The 12,767-nt window shown below is 42.2% G+C and overlaps 1 protein-coding gene across 3 annotated transcripts in view; it reads left to right on the plus strand.

Moving 5' to 3' along the window:
- The window catches only part of LOC147117252 (retinol dehydrogenase 12-like), a 73,756-nt gene that overhangs the window by 28,168 nt on the left and 32,821 nt on the right, over positions 1–12,767 (plus strand). For 2 of the 3 annotated variants that reach the window (XM_085988064.1, XM_085988065.1), the window contains exons 3-5: positions 6,815–6,970; positions 8,363–8,467; positions 9,819–10,028. In XM_085988064.1, coding sequence (XP_085844190.1) covers positions 6,815–6,970; positions 8,363–8,467; positions 9,819–10,028 — 471 coding nt within the window. The remainder of the gene's footprint in view (positions 1–6,814; positions 6,971–8,362; positions 8,468–9,818; positions 10,029–12,767) is intronic. The other variant, XM_085988066.1, reaches the window with a different exon arrangement.

Here is a 12,767-nt window from a genome sequence, read left to right on the forward strand (position 1 = left end):
TAGCATATTTCATGTGAACACACAAAACAAGGTTAAAAAACCTTGATAATAATATAAGTTCATTAAGTGTTACAGTTAAAATGCAGAGTAATACAAAGAAAACATGTTAGATAAAAGTAAAATACTTTTGTTTTAAGAAAGGGAGATGTAATGATATCAGCAAATAGTGATGGTATTTGCCTGTTTGATTATGATGCCTTACCAGCATATTTGCCTGTTTGATTATTTATGCCTTACCAGCAGAGGGCATGTGAGAGAGGCAGAGTTTAGTTTTAGTTTTGTTTTAGATGGATCTCTAAGATGGTGTCTCCTGTAATGCTGTTAACAGAGTTGAACATAATTTAGATTAAAAGACATTCTCTTTCATAAATGTGTCGTCATTGAACCCACATACAAATCAATACAGTTAGGTGAATGTGACCATAGAGAGAGGGAATGGGTAAGGGTGCAGGGATGTCCGTGTCAAGTAGGATGTGGAGGAAGAGGTTGTCAAAGCTGTGTGCTGGTGAGGAGAGGCAATGGGGATCAGATTGAGGGTGATGGGAAAGTCATACTCACTTTTCCAGTGCGCAGAAGGTCATGAAACCTCTTCCTGCACTGCAGCCAGGTTCTGCGGCACATAGACAAAGAGTTGACCTCCTGGGCCACTTGCAGCCACACAGCTTTTGTCTGCTGGGGAGGCTTCTTCCTCCCTGAGGAAGGGAAGAGCACCTCTTTATTTGCTCTTGCTCCCTCCACCAGAGCTTGCAGGGCGATGTCATCGAACCTTGGTGCAGACTTTGGCCTACTGCTGGACATATTGGCTGGAGGAATCTATCACAGCAAAGGGCATAAGGTTTGCAGTCTACAGAAGAAGCAAGGCTGCTTGCAGGTCTTAAATCCAGCAGCACTGATGACATCATCGGAGGTGACTTTCAGGATGGAAAGACTAAGTGGGCCAGGGGTTCCCACACGCTGGAACTCAATTGCCCAATTAGGGGTAAATCGCATATTTTTCCCACTTCAAATTGGAGTCAGGTGGCTAACACGAAAAGCGGCTGACACGCCCCCAGCCCGCACCAATGGCAAAATCGAGCCCCATCTCTCCTTGCTGTAACAATTTGTATTTTTTTTATTCGTTCCGTGATGTGGGCTTCACTGGCAAAGTCAGCATTTATTGCCCATCCCTAATTGCTCTTGAGAAGCTGGTGGTGAGCCACCTTCTTGAGCTGCTGTAGTCCGTGTGGTGAAGGTACTCCCACAGTGCTGTTAGGGAGGGAGTTCCAGGATTTTGACCCAGTGCCGATGAAGGAACGGCGATATATTTCCAAGTCAGGATGGTGTTTTAACCCATGTTGTCTGACATGATCTTCCTGCATTCTTTTTAATATATAAAATTAGGATGTTTTATTTGTAGCTTGTAAATCTCCAGGTTATTATTATGGTGTATGGTTAGGATTATGTTGCACAAATTAAGCCATTGCAGGTTGCAGTATTAACCTCCAATACTGTGAAGAAAGGTTGAGAACCACTGTCTTTTTGTGTTGTAGTGCTGTAGCACATTATCAGCCTGCCAGTCCCACCCCGGAGAGTAGTTCAGACAAAAAGCACCTGTCTTAGAAATTTTAGGGCAAACTTATAAGTATCAGCCTTGGCTCAGTGGTAGCACTTTTACCTCTTGAGTTAGAAGGCCATGGGTTCAAGTTTCATGAGATTTGAGCACATCATCCAGGTTGACACTTCAGGAGAAGACTGAGGGAGTGAAGGAGTGCTGCACTGCCAGAGGTGCCATCTTTCGGATGAGCTGCTAAACCGAAGTCCCGCGTGCCCTCTCGGGCGCACGTAAAAGAATCCATGGCACTATTCGAAGAAAAGCAGGGGAGTTTTCCCAGTGTTCTAGCCAATATTTATCTCGCAACCATCATCACAAAAAACAGATTATCTGGTTATTATCTCATTGCTGTTTGTGGGACCTTGCTGTGTGCAAATTGCCCTATTGCCCTAAATTATAACAGTGACTACACTTCTACTTCATTGGCTGTAAAGCATCTTGGGATGTCCTGAAGTCATGAAAGGTGCTATATAAATGTAAGCTCTCTCTTTATAAATATCTGAGCTGAAGTATACATCTTTGAAAGCTTATGAGACATTTCAGACTGATAGATGAATTTCTTTTTAAGAATATATGTCTTTTTTTTAGTGTGCCTGTGTTTATGTATGTGATTTATGTACATATAAATAATATAAAATAAAAAATTGATACCCATCTCTTGTACCTCTCTTCAGTCTCCAAATGAGAGAAGGTTAGTCAAACACTTCTTCATAAAGATGGTCTCTCTCTGAGGTCTTTGAGCTCATAGATTTTTTTTAACCTCCAGTGACTATGGCACAATATACAGCCCACTGCACTGAACTGGTAACTAAGAGGTTATAGAAGAAAAAACACAGTGCTTCTTTTATGTCATCCCAACCTTCAAATTCCATGATAAAAGGAACAGACTCTACATTTTATAAACTAGACTGGTAATGTGTTGCTTGAATTTCACCATCCGATAAATTAATTGGATGCCATGGTAACAGCCAGACCAGTTGTCCATATTGATTTTGCAAGATGAATGCAAAATTGGGTATTTGTTAAACTGTTTTGCAATAGTAGATTGCAGTTGGATCCAATTCTTTGTTAGGAAACCAATCTTTGCTTGGATTTAAATTTAAAATGCTCAGTCTTTTGAATTAATCATTAGAAATGAGTGTGTTTTGTTTCTAATCTGTTTTCCAAGGTTTCTGATCGAATATTTTCAAGACAATAATCTCTATATAACTTTAATTATCTGGGCTACCCTGTTCTATTGAGGAAAGTATTTGAATAATTTTGAACCAGACAGTAGTTAAAAGATCAAGCATTAGCTCACCTTGGTAGTATCCAGCTGCTCTTTAGTGAAAACCGAAAATGTTGGAAACACTCAGCAGGTAAGGCAGCATCTGTGGGAAGAAACCGAGTTAACATTTCAGGTCGATGCCCTTTCATCAGAACAGTGCTCTTGATACAACATTTTGTTTTTCCTTCAAAACTATTGCGCATGCAAAGAAAGATCATTTTTGAATGTTTGTTTAATTATGCTTCATGCACTTGTAAAGTTTGGCAAGTAAACCATTAATTGTTGCCTAATTTACTCTGGAACAAATAATCCAATCCAATAAATATTCTACAAGTAGAAATACATCAGTGGTTGACGCATCCTAATTGATTCACTTTTTAAATATTTGTGTAATGTATCTTGCACAAGATTTACTTGTCAGTACTTTTGCACTAGTGAAGGTCCAAGGCATCGTTCATGGTGAGTCCAAGGAATTTTTGTCTTTGATGCCTCTATTACCTTTATGATTTTTGTCTCTTTTTTTCTTCACACCTTCTGGTCCTTTCTCAGTCTTCTCTGTCCTGCCAGCTCTTCTCCCATGTTTCATCTTCTGGTCATTTCTGTGTCTTTGTCTCTGTGGGTAGTATTGTGGTGCACAACATGACCTGGCTTCTGGAGGACTGGAAGGTAAGTATAATGTTACATATGCTTTTACTGCTTACAGTAAAGGTTGAAACTAACACCCAATTGTGACAGAAATAGGGTGTAAACTAAATAGACTTAACTCTTAATGGGCCAAAATTAGGGGGAACGGTAGCATAATGGTTATGTTACTGGACTGGTAATGCTCTGGAGACATGAGTTCACAGCAGCTGAGGAATTTTAATTCAATTAATTAAATCTGGAATTTAAAAAAAAGCTAGTATCTGTAATGGTGACCATGAAACTATTGGATTTATCATTAAAAACCCATCAGGTTCACTAATGTCCTTTACATAGAAACATAGACATAAGATAGGAGCAGGAGTAGGCCATTCGGCCCCTCGAGCCTGTTCCGCCATTTAATGAGATCATGGCTGATCATCAAAATTCAGTACCCTGTCCCTGCTTTCTCCCCATATCCCTTGATCCCTTTAGCCTTAAGAAATATATCTAACTCCTTCTTGAATATATTTAATGAATTGGCCTCAACTGCCTTCTGTGGTAGAGAATTCCACAGGTTCACCACTCTCTGGGTGAAGAAATTCCTCCTGCATCTCAGTCCTAAATGGCTTACCCCTTATCCTTAGACTGTGACCCCTGGATCTGGACTCCCCCGCCATTGGGAACATCCTGCATCTAGTCTGTCTAGTCCTGTTAGAATTTTATAAATTTCAATGAGATCCCCTCTCATTCTTCTAAATTCTAGCGAATACAAGCCCAATCGACCCAATCGCTCCTCATAATTCATTCCTGCCATCCCAGGTATCAATCTGGTGAATCTTCGCTGCACTCTCTCCATGACAAGAACATCCTTCCTCAGATAAGGCAACCAAAACTGCACACAATACTCAAGGTGTGATCTCACCAAGGCCCTGTACAACTGCAGCAGGACATCTTTGCTCCTGTACTCAAATCCTCTCACTATGAAGGCCAACATACCATTTGCCTTCTTAACCGCCTGCTGCACCTGCATGCTTACCTTCAGCGACTGGTGCACAAGGACACCCAAGTCTCGTTGCACATCCCCTTTTCCCAATCTATTGCCGTTCAGATAATAATCTGCCTTCCTCTTTTTGCCACCAAAGTGGATAACCTCGCATTTATCCACATTATAATGCATCTCCTAATCAACAACCTGTCCAAATCATACTGGAGTTTCTCTGCATCCTCCTCACAGCATACACGCCCACCCAGCTTTGTGTCGTCTGCAAACTTGGAGATATTACATCTAGTTCCCTTGTCTAGATCATTTAATATATATTGTGAATAACTGGGGTCCTAGCACCGATCCCTGCAGTACCCCACTAGTCACTGCCTGCCACTCGGAAAAAGACCCATTTATTCCAACTCTTTGCTTCCTGTCTGCCAACCAGTTCTCTATCCAAGTCAGTACCTTGCCCCCAATCCCATGTGCTTTAACTTTACACGCTAATCTCTTATGCGGGACCTTATCAAAAGCCTTCTGAAAGTCCAAATACACCACATCCACTGGTTCTCTCTTATCTATTCTACCAGTTGCATCCTCAAAAAATTCCAGTAGATTGGTCAAGCATGATTTACCTTTTGCAAATCCATGTTGACTTTGTCCGATCCTGTCACTGTTTTCCAAGTGCTCTGCTATTACATCTTTTATAATGGACTCTAGCATTTTCCCCACTACCGATGTCAGGCTTACCGGTCTATAATTCCCCATTTTCTCTCTACCACCTTTTTTAAATAGTGGGGTTACATTAGCTACCCTCCAATCCATGGGAACTGTTCCAGAGTCTATAGAATTTTGGAAGGTGACCAGCAATGCCTCTACTATTTCTAGGGCCACTTCCTTAAGTACCCTAGGATATAGATTATCCGGCCCCGGGGATTTATCGGCCTTCAATCCCATCAATTTCCCTAACACCATTTCCCTACAAATACTGATTTCATTCAGGGAAGAAAATCTGCTGTCCTTACCTGGTCTGGCCTATGTGACTCCAGACCTGCAGCAATGTGGTTGACTCTTAACTGCCCTCTGAAATGGCCTAGCAAGCCACTCCAGTTGTACACAACTGCTACAAAAAAAAAAGAATAAAGCGAGACAGACCACCCGGCATTGACCTCTGCGCCGGTTTCGGACATGACAATGGCACACCCAGCCAAGTCGACCCTGCAAAGTCCTCCTCACTAACATCTGGGGACTTATGCCAAAATTGGGAGAGCTGTCCCACAGACTAGTCAAGCAACAGCCTGACATAGTCATTCATATTCCCAGAATCCTACCTTTCAGCCAATGTCCGACTCCTCCATCACCATCACCATCACATGTCGTGTCCCATCGGAAGGACAGACACACCAGGGGTGGCGGCACAGTGGTATACAGTCAGGAGGGAGCGGCTCTGGGAGTCTTCCAAGTTGACTCCGGACCCCATGAAGTCTCATGGCTTCAGGTCAAGCACGGGCAAGGAAACCTCCTGCTGATTACCACCTACTGCCCTCCCTCAGCTGATGAATCAGTACTCCTCCATGTTGAACACCACTTGGAAGAAGCACTGAGAGTATCAAGGGCACAGAATGTACTCTGGGGGGACTTCAATGTCCATCACCAAGAGTGGCTCGGTAGCACCACTACTGGCCGAGTTCTGAAGGATATAGATGCCAGACTGGGCCAGCGGCAGGTGGTGAGAGAATCAACATGAGGGGAAAAACCTACTTAACCTCATCCTCCCCAATCTACCTGTCGCAGATGCATCTGTCCATGATAGTACGGGTAGCAGTGACCATTGCACAGTCCTTGTGGAGATGAAGTCCCATCTTTTAGCTTTTCAGATAAGTTTCTTACACTCATTTGCCTGGCTTTTATATTTGTCTGAATCCATGTGTAGCTTCAAAAATTAGGAACAAGAGCCCCCAAATTCCTCTGTTTGGGGGGTGTAGGGGTAGAAATTTGAAGCTGGACCCGAGTACAGTGAGTTCCAGCCCTTTTTCTGCCGGTCAGAAAGTCCTGTAGCTTTGGGGGCCAGAGCATAAATATTAGTAGGCCTGGTTTCTGCTAGATGAAGAGAGTTACAATCGAGTCCATTAAAGGTAGGATCTTATTCTGCTTTTTTTAATTTGGACTTGTAATTGTTTTGTTGTACTTGTTTACCTTTTGAATAAAATACATTTTGAATCAAACGAGAATACAGATTTTTCACCTCGGCATGAAGATGATGATAGCTGTGGGGGTCTTGAGCACAAGTTCAGTGGCCATGTTTTTAAAAAAATTCTTACCCTTGTACTATATGTTCTTGTGCACATAGGAGCCCATATTATCATGGCATGCAGAGACACCGAAAAAGGTGATGTTGCAGCTAAACAAATAATAGAGGAATCTGGAAATCCTAATATAATGGTGAAGAAGTTGGATTTAGCTGACACCAGCTCTATTCGGGAGTTTGCTGCAAAGATCAATGATGGTATGCTGTTCTTTGTTTCGAACTGTAACACATTCTCGTTTTATTTTGGTGTGCTGTTTTGTGAAAATCCCCCCAAAAAGAGCAGGTCGCAAACCTGCACAATTAGAAGAGTGAATAGAATAGTTTGTAGCATTACGAATGGGATGCCATCCTCGTAGAATCACAGGCCTCGGGATTTGCAGGGAGGGTGTGGGCAAGGCCGCAATTGGCTGTAGCCAGGGATGTGGAGGCCCTGTGGATCTCAATGACAGGGCCTCATTTAAATAAAATGCTGCAGTCTCCCACCTAACAACTGGCCAGATCGGCAACCTGGCCGGCGGGCGGTAGCATAAGCGAATGTCAGATCACTGGCAGATAGTGAGGTTCGGGGCTTTGACAACCATGGGGTGGGTGGCGGGGTGGGTAACTGGGCAGGTGTAATCAATCGGGGGGTGGGTAGCCCACTTCAAGGCAGGCATAGGCTTCCTTGTGTGGCCTGATGGAGCACTCCTGCCCCTCCTGGCCAACAAGAAAATCTGAAAAATCAATTTAAAACTTACCTGCTGGGCCTCCTCTGGCCCAGGATCCAGCTACCAGCAGGTTCTGCCTGGCGGTGGAGCCGACACTGCCCCCCACCCCCCCCCCCCCCCCACAGTGCTCTGGCCTCTGCTTGATAGTGACCATAGGGGCTATAGAAATCACAGGAAGAAGGTGGCCATTCATTAAATCCTATTTCAGATTGTTGACTGGGATTTATTTAGACTTTAGTGAGGTAGGTTTATGTGTCATACTGTTCGCAAAACACACTCTCGACCAACTAGAATCTCTTCATTAGTTAAGTATATATATTTGTAAAATGCATTACCAACATGGCTGGAAAAGAAATCGCTTTCAGTCTTTGATGTTACTCAGTTTTGGCACTCATACTCCTGGGAAGGCTGAGTAATCAAGAGTGTGTAGTAAGGTCTTGACTTTATTCAATAGCATTGCCCATTATTAACAACTCCTATGCATCAATTCTGACTTGACTATACTCCTCTGCAAGCAATTGTCACACAAGCAATAGGTAGCCCCTCTAAACCACAGAGTAACTTTCAAAACACACTTCAGACCAAATAGAATCATTTCTAGTTAATTGTGTATGGGTGTACAATACATTACCAGCATTATTTAGGACAGTTTAGAAATTATAATTTCACATTGCATTTTTTTCACGTACATGCTTTTGAGTTGGATCAAAAATGGTTTTTACGACAAGAGTGCATTTTATTTTTAAAAAGGGGGTAACAAGATTTTAAAATAAGCAACATTGAGTAAAGTTTTCCATTACAATAATCAATGGATTAATGTTAAATTCTGCAAGATATTACAGTGGATTCTGACTAGATTTTCTCTGTTGTGTGTCTCCCTCAGAACAGCAGCATGTTAACATTCTGATCAACAATGCTGGAGTCATGATGTGCCCTTATTCCAAAACAGTAGATGAGTTTGAGCTGCAATTTGGGGTCAATCATTTAGGTGAGTTTAAGTATAGAAAATCATACTGATTTTCTAAAGTTCTCTGATACATCAAATAAATTAGTTTTCAGATGTCTTTATTGTAAACTTTGGCTTCCTTGTAATTATTTCCATTTTTAAATCTCCTTCATAGGAGTGCAAATTTGGATTTGCAGTTTTATGGGTGCCATTGTAGTTATTGGCCCGGAATTTATGGTCAGCGGTGAAGCAAAGGCGTTTGCCGCTGGCTCAGAAGTAAGCTTTGCACAAAGATCTCAAACTCTATGTCAAAGTTCAGGTTTTCCGACGTTCAATTCAAATCAACGGAGTATAGTGGGAATCCCCTAGTGCGAGCTGCTGTGATGTCAACAAGATGTCTTAGCAGCCAATCAAAATGCAGAATTCTCACAGACAGCAAACAAGGAGTAAGCTCTTAAAATTCTAACTTTTAAAATACGTTAGAGAGGGCACAACAAAGATTAGTGCCCTCACATGGGGGGAAAAGGCAAACCTGAAATAAAGATGAACAAACTTTAAAAAAAAATTATATTTAAAGTTTCTTAAATATTTTAATTTTTATTAAATTGATAAAATTCACACTACACAAGTAAAAATTAGTTTTTTGAAGCCCATAACCTTTGTTTAGCTGTCAATAAGCTGTTCAAATCCCAGTTGCACCTAATCCTTTTGGGTCTAATTTTTTAGTAGGGAATTTAACAGCGTTTTCGTCAGTTTCCCTGATTTCAATGATTACACTGATTGCCGGCTCTATGCGGTTGGGGGTGGGGGGGCATACAAAGCGCAGCCGGTGTTGGAGCAGTGGATGAGAGACCGCCAGTTTAGGATTTGCCAAATCCCAAAGTTGCGGTCAGTTTCAAAGGCGGAACAATGACGAACATTGCCAGTTCGCCGTCATCTGGACCGCAAATTCCGAGCCATTACCTCTGCATGCCAAGGAGTAGTAGACACTGCATTTTGTAAAAGCAAAGTGTTTAAGGATGATCTTAATCTATTTCCTTTTCAAAGGATCTGATTTAGTCCAGTTTCATCTTTGTTGTCGTAAGCCCTGAATAGTATTATTAAAACCTTTTGTTAGGCTTTTGGTTTCTGTAGTGGAGTTAAAGCAATCGCGATCATATGAACTGCTCCTCTGACTAGAAAGTTGGGAGGGGGAGGGAAAAAAATGTATCCATTCCTAAAATAATGTATTCCAGACTCTCAATGCAAAGAACCTATGTATGTTGTGGGGGAAAGGGATGAAAGAGAACCTGGAAGCTCCAAATGGCAACATGAGGTTGTGAGGAGTTCGCATATCCGCTTCCCAAGTTCATTTAAAATAGTGAAACTGTATGAATGTTTGCATTTTTTTCAGGTCACTTTTTATTAACCTATTTAATGATTGATTTGATAAAACGGTCTAGTCCTGCTCGTATCATCAATGTCTCCTCTGCGGCACACAAAATAGGAACCATTAACTTTGATGACTTAAATAGTGAGAAGCGCTACAATTCCACGAAAGCCTATGCACAGAGCAAACTAGCCAATATCGTGTTTACAAGGGAACTGGCTCGAAAACTCGAAGGTAAAGCCAAGTTTAAAGTAGTAAGTAAGAAGTCACTGAATTACATAAATGGAGCATGAATGGTTTTGTGAGCATTATGCTTAGTTGCAAAAAAAAATCAATGTCCCTTAAAATTGCATTGAGCCTCCATTTAAACAAAAAAAACTATTTACCAAAATATGCCAATTTTCCAAAAGTCTGCTTTTGAGAAACCGCATTGCACTGTTTTTGTTTTTCTGGCACTTATATTGTATTTTTCCCTATGCTTTTCCCTTTTTTTGTAGAGACAAAGCTTTGTTTCATAGCACTGTTTCAATGATGCAGGGTTTGCTTTTTATGCTCAAAGCATGTGGCAGAACAGAAGAACAAAATCCAATCAAAAGTTGAAAATTTTATTTTTGATTGTGGTGCCAAAGAATGGATTCATGGTTTGGGTCACCAATTTACAACTGTGTGCATATGAGTAAAGTACAATACTCGGATGTAAAATGATTAGGAATTCTTACCACTTTTTGCCATTTGTGACTGTGTCAGCTGTAGCTCAGTTGGTAGCACCCTCGCCTCTGAGTCAGAAGGTTGTGGGTTCAATCCTGCTCCAGAGACTTGAGCACAAAAATTCCAGGCTAACACTCCAGTGCAGTACTGAGCGAGTGCTGCACTGTCGGATGAGAGTTAAACCGAGGCCTTGTCTGCTCTCTCAGGTGGACGTAAAAGATCCCATGGCACTATTTCAAAGAAGAGCAGGGGAGTTAATCCCTGACCAATATTTATTCCTCAATCAACATCACTAAAACAGATGATCTGGTCATTCTCACATTGCTGTTTGTGGGAGCTTGCTGTGTGCAAATTGGCTGCTGTGTTTCCTACATTACAACAGTAACTACACTTCAAAAGTACATCATTGGCTGTAAAGCACTTTGGGAAATCTGGTGGTCATGAAAGGCGCTATAGAAATGCAAGTCTTTCTTTCTTTAACCCAATTTATTTGTCCACTCCAATATGAAATGTGTGACTCTGGTATTTTCTACTTATTGGTCCAAGATAGAACCTTTCTGTTTAAGTTGTGCATTTACAGAAAGTCCTAGTGAGTTTGACGAGGAATCTGTGGTGCAGTGCATTAGGATACTGCCTGCTGATCTCTGGTACCTGTGTTTAAATGTAGCCCAGGAAGTAGCATGAATGTTTTCTCTGTGTGTGCAAGGTTACTAAGCACCAAGTTTGAGCTGGTGGGCATGTTTTGCATGATATAAATGTGCTGTAATAATCGCTGTTAAAATTGGTAATCTGATGCTGTGTGGCCATAAGGTGTTAAAAATGATGTAGGATGCACGCTCTGATGTCCGAGTTAAAGCACATAGTTCGGGCAAAGGGACACAGATAGTAGGGTCACAAAGTTAAGGAAGGCAGTTTGAGTGCAGGAACATGTTAGCTGAAGCTCTGCAACAATAGTTGTGAGGGGAAACCAAAAGTTGTCTGGAGTCACACGAGTGGAGGGTGCATGTTAGGCAGCAGTACTCAAGAAATTCACTGAAGGGAGTGGAATGAGGTTGTGGATACATTTGAAGAGGAGGCCTTGAAGTCAATCTGCTGGGCAATGGGCAGCCATTGAAGATTGGATGGGTCACAATTCAGTACCGATTTGGATAGGGAGCTTTGAAAATCGAGTTGTTGGAGAAGTAGATTTGAAGTTAAATAAGGTCAACTATATTTGCTGTTCTCCAATCCTCCAGTACCATCCTGTTGGCTAAGAAATCCCCAAACATTTTGGAATTGTTGGAGAGGTGGGCTTGAAGTTCGAGGATCTTCAGAGAGACGGTGGGCGGTAGGACATGGCGTGGTAGTTCAAGAAGAATCGAGGGTAGGCTTCTTAAGGATGCAAGTGATGGCAGTAGTTTTGAAGAGGGTGACAAGGTTGAAAATATTGGCAAACATTTAGGTTGAGGAGAGGTAGTTGGGTCAGGCTGGGATCGAGGGAGCAGATGTTGGGTCTTGAATTGAGCCTGAGAAATGGGAGTGAAAGAGTTATTTTGCAGGGTGGTGGGAGTTGGGAGCTGCTGTGGGGCTGGAGGGGTGCAGCTATCCAAGCAACTAGCCTCACTTTTTTGGAAACTATCTTCATTAGCTTTTTCTATTGGGCATCAGAAGTTACGATAAACATTTAGCGATTGGAGGAGCCAGCTTTTGGTGCAGAGCTCAGGATTGCCCTTGGCCTCCAGAATAATACTGGAGCAGTAGAAGTCTTGGCCGCAAGAAAAGCAGCAATATGCTTGCAGTGATTGTTAGATCTTGCAGTTTTCACAAGTCAGGGGTGAGCTTTCTGTGCAGAAGCCCAGGCCTTTGTATTTGAGATTGTGAAAATGGCTTTTGCACCATGGAGTGGTAGGAGTGAGATTGGCTAGGATCGAGTGAGGATGAGGTCATCAAAGATGGAGGCAAGGCAGTAATGACCAATAGTGAGGACACTGGCAAGAATTGTGGGGGAGCAGCTGGCAGGGGGTGCGGGGGGTGGGGGCAGTAATCATAGGGTTCAGGGTAAGGAAATGAAAAGAAAAGAGTAATGGTAACTTAGACCTTCAAATATTAGGTGGATGTACACACAGGTATGAGGAGAATTAGGTAGGGTGAAAAGAAGGGTGGAATGGTATCTAAATGGAACTCTGGTTTACACCTATTGGAGTTGTGGGAGTAGAGATGGGGCCAATACTGGGGGGGAATGATCAGGATGGGAAACTAAGTTTTGTTGGAGATGAGGGAATCAAA

This window comes from Somniosus microcephalus, chromosome 5, assembly GCF_052327205.1.
Source record: "Somniosus microcephalus isolate GS21.2 chromosome 5, FLI_Smic_1.0, whole genome shotgun sequence".
In the NCBI taxonomy this organism is placed as follows: domain Eukaryota; kingdom Metazoa; phylum Chordata; class Chondrichthyes; order Squaliformes; family Somniosidae; genus Somniosus; species Somniosus microcephalus.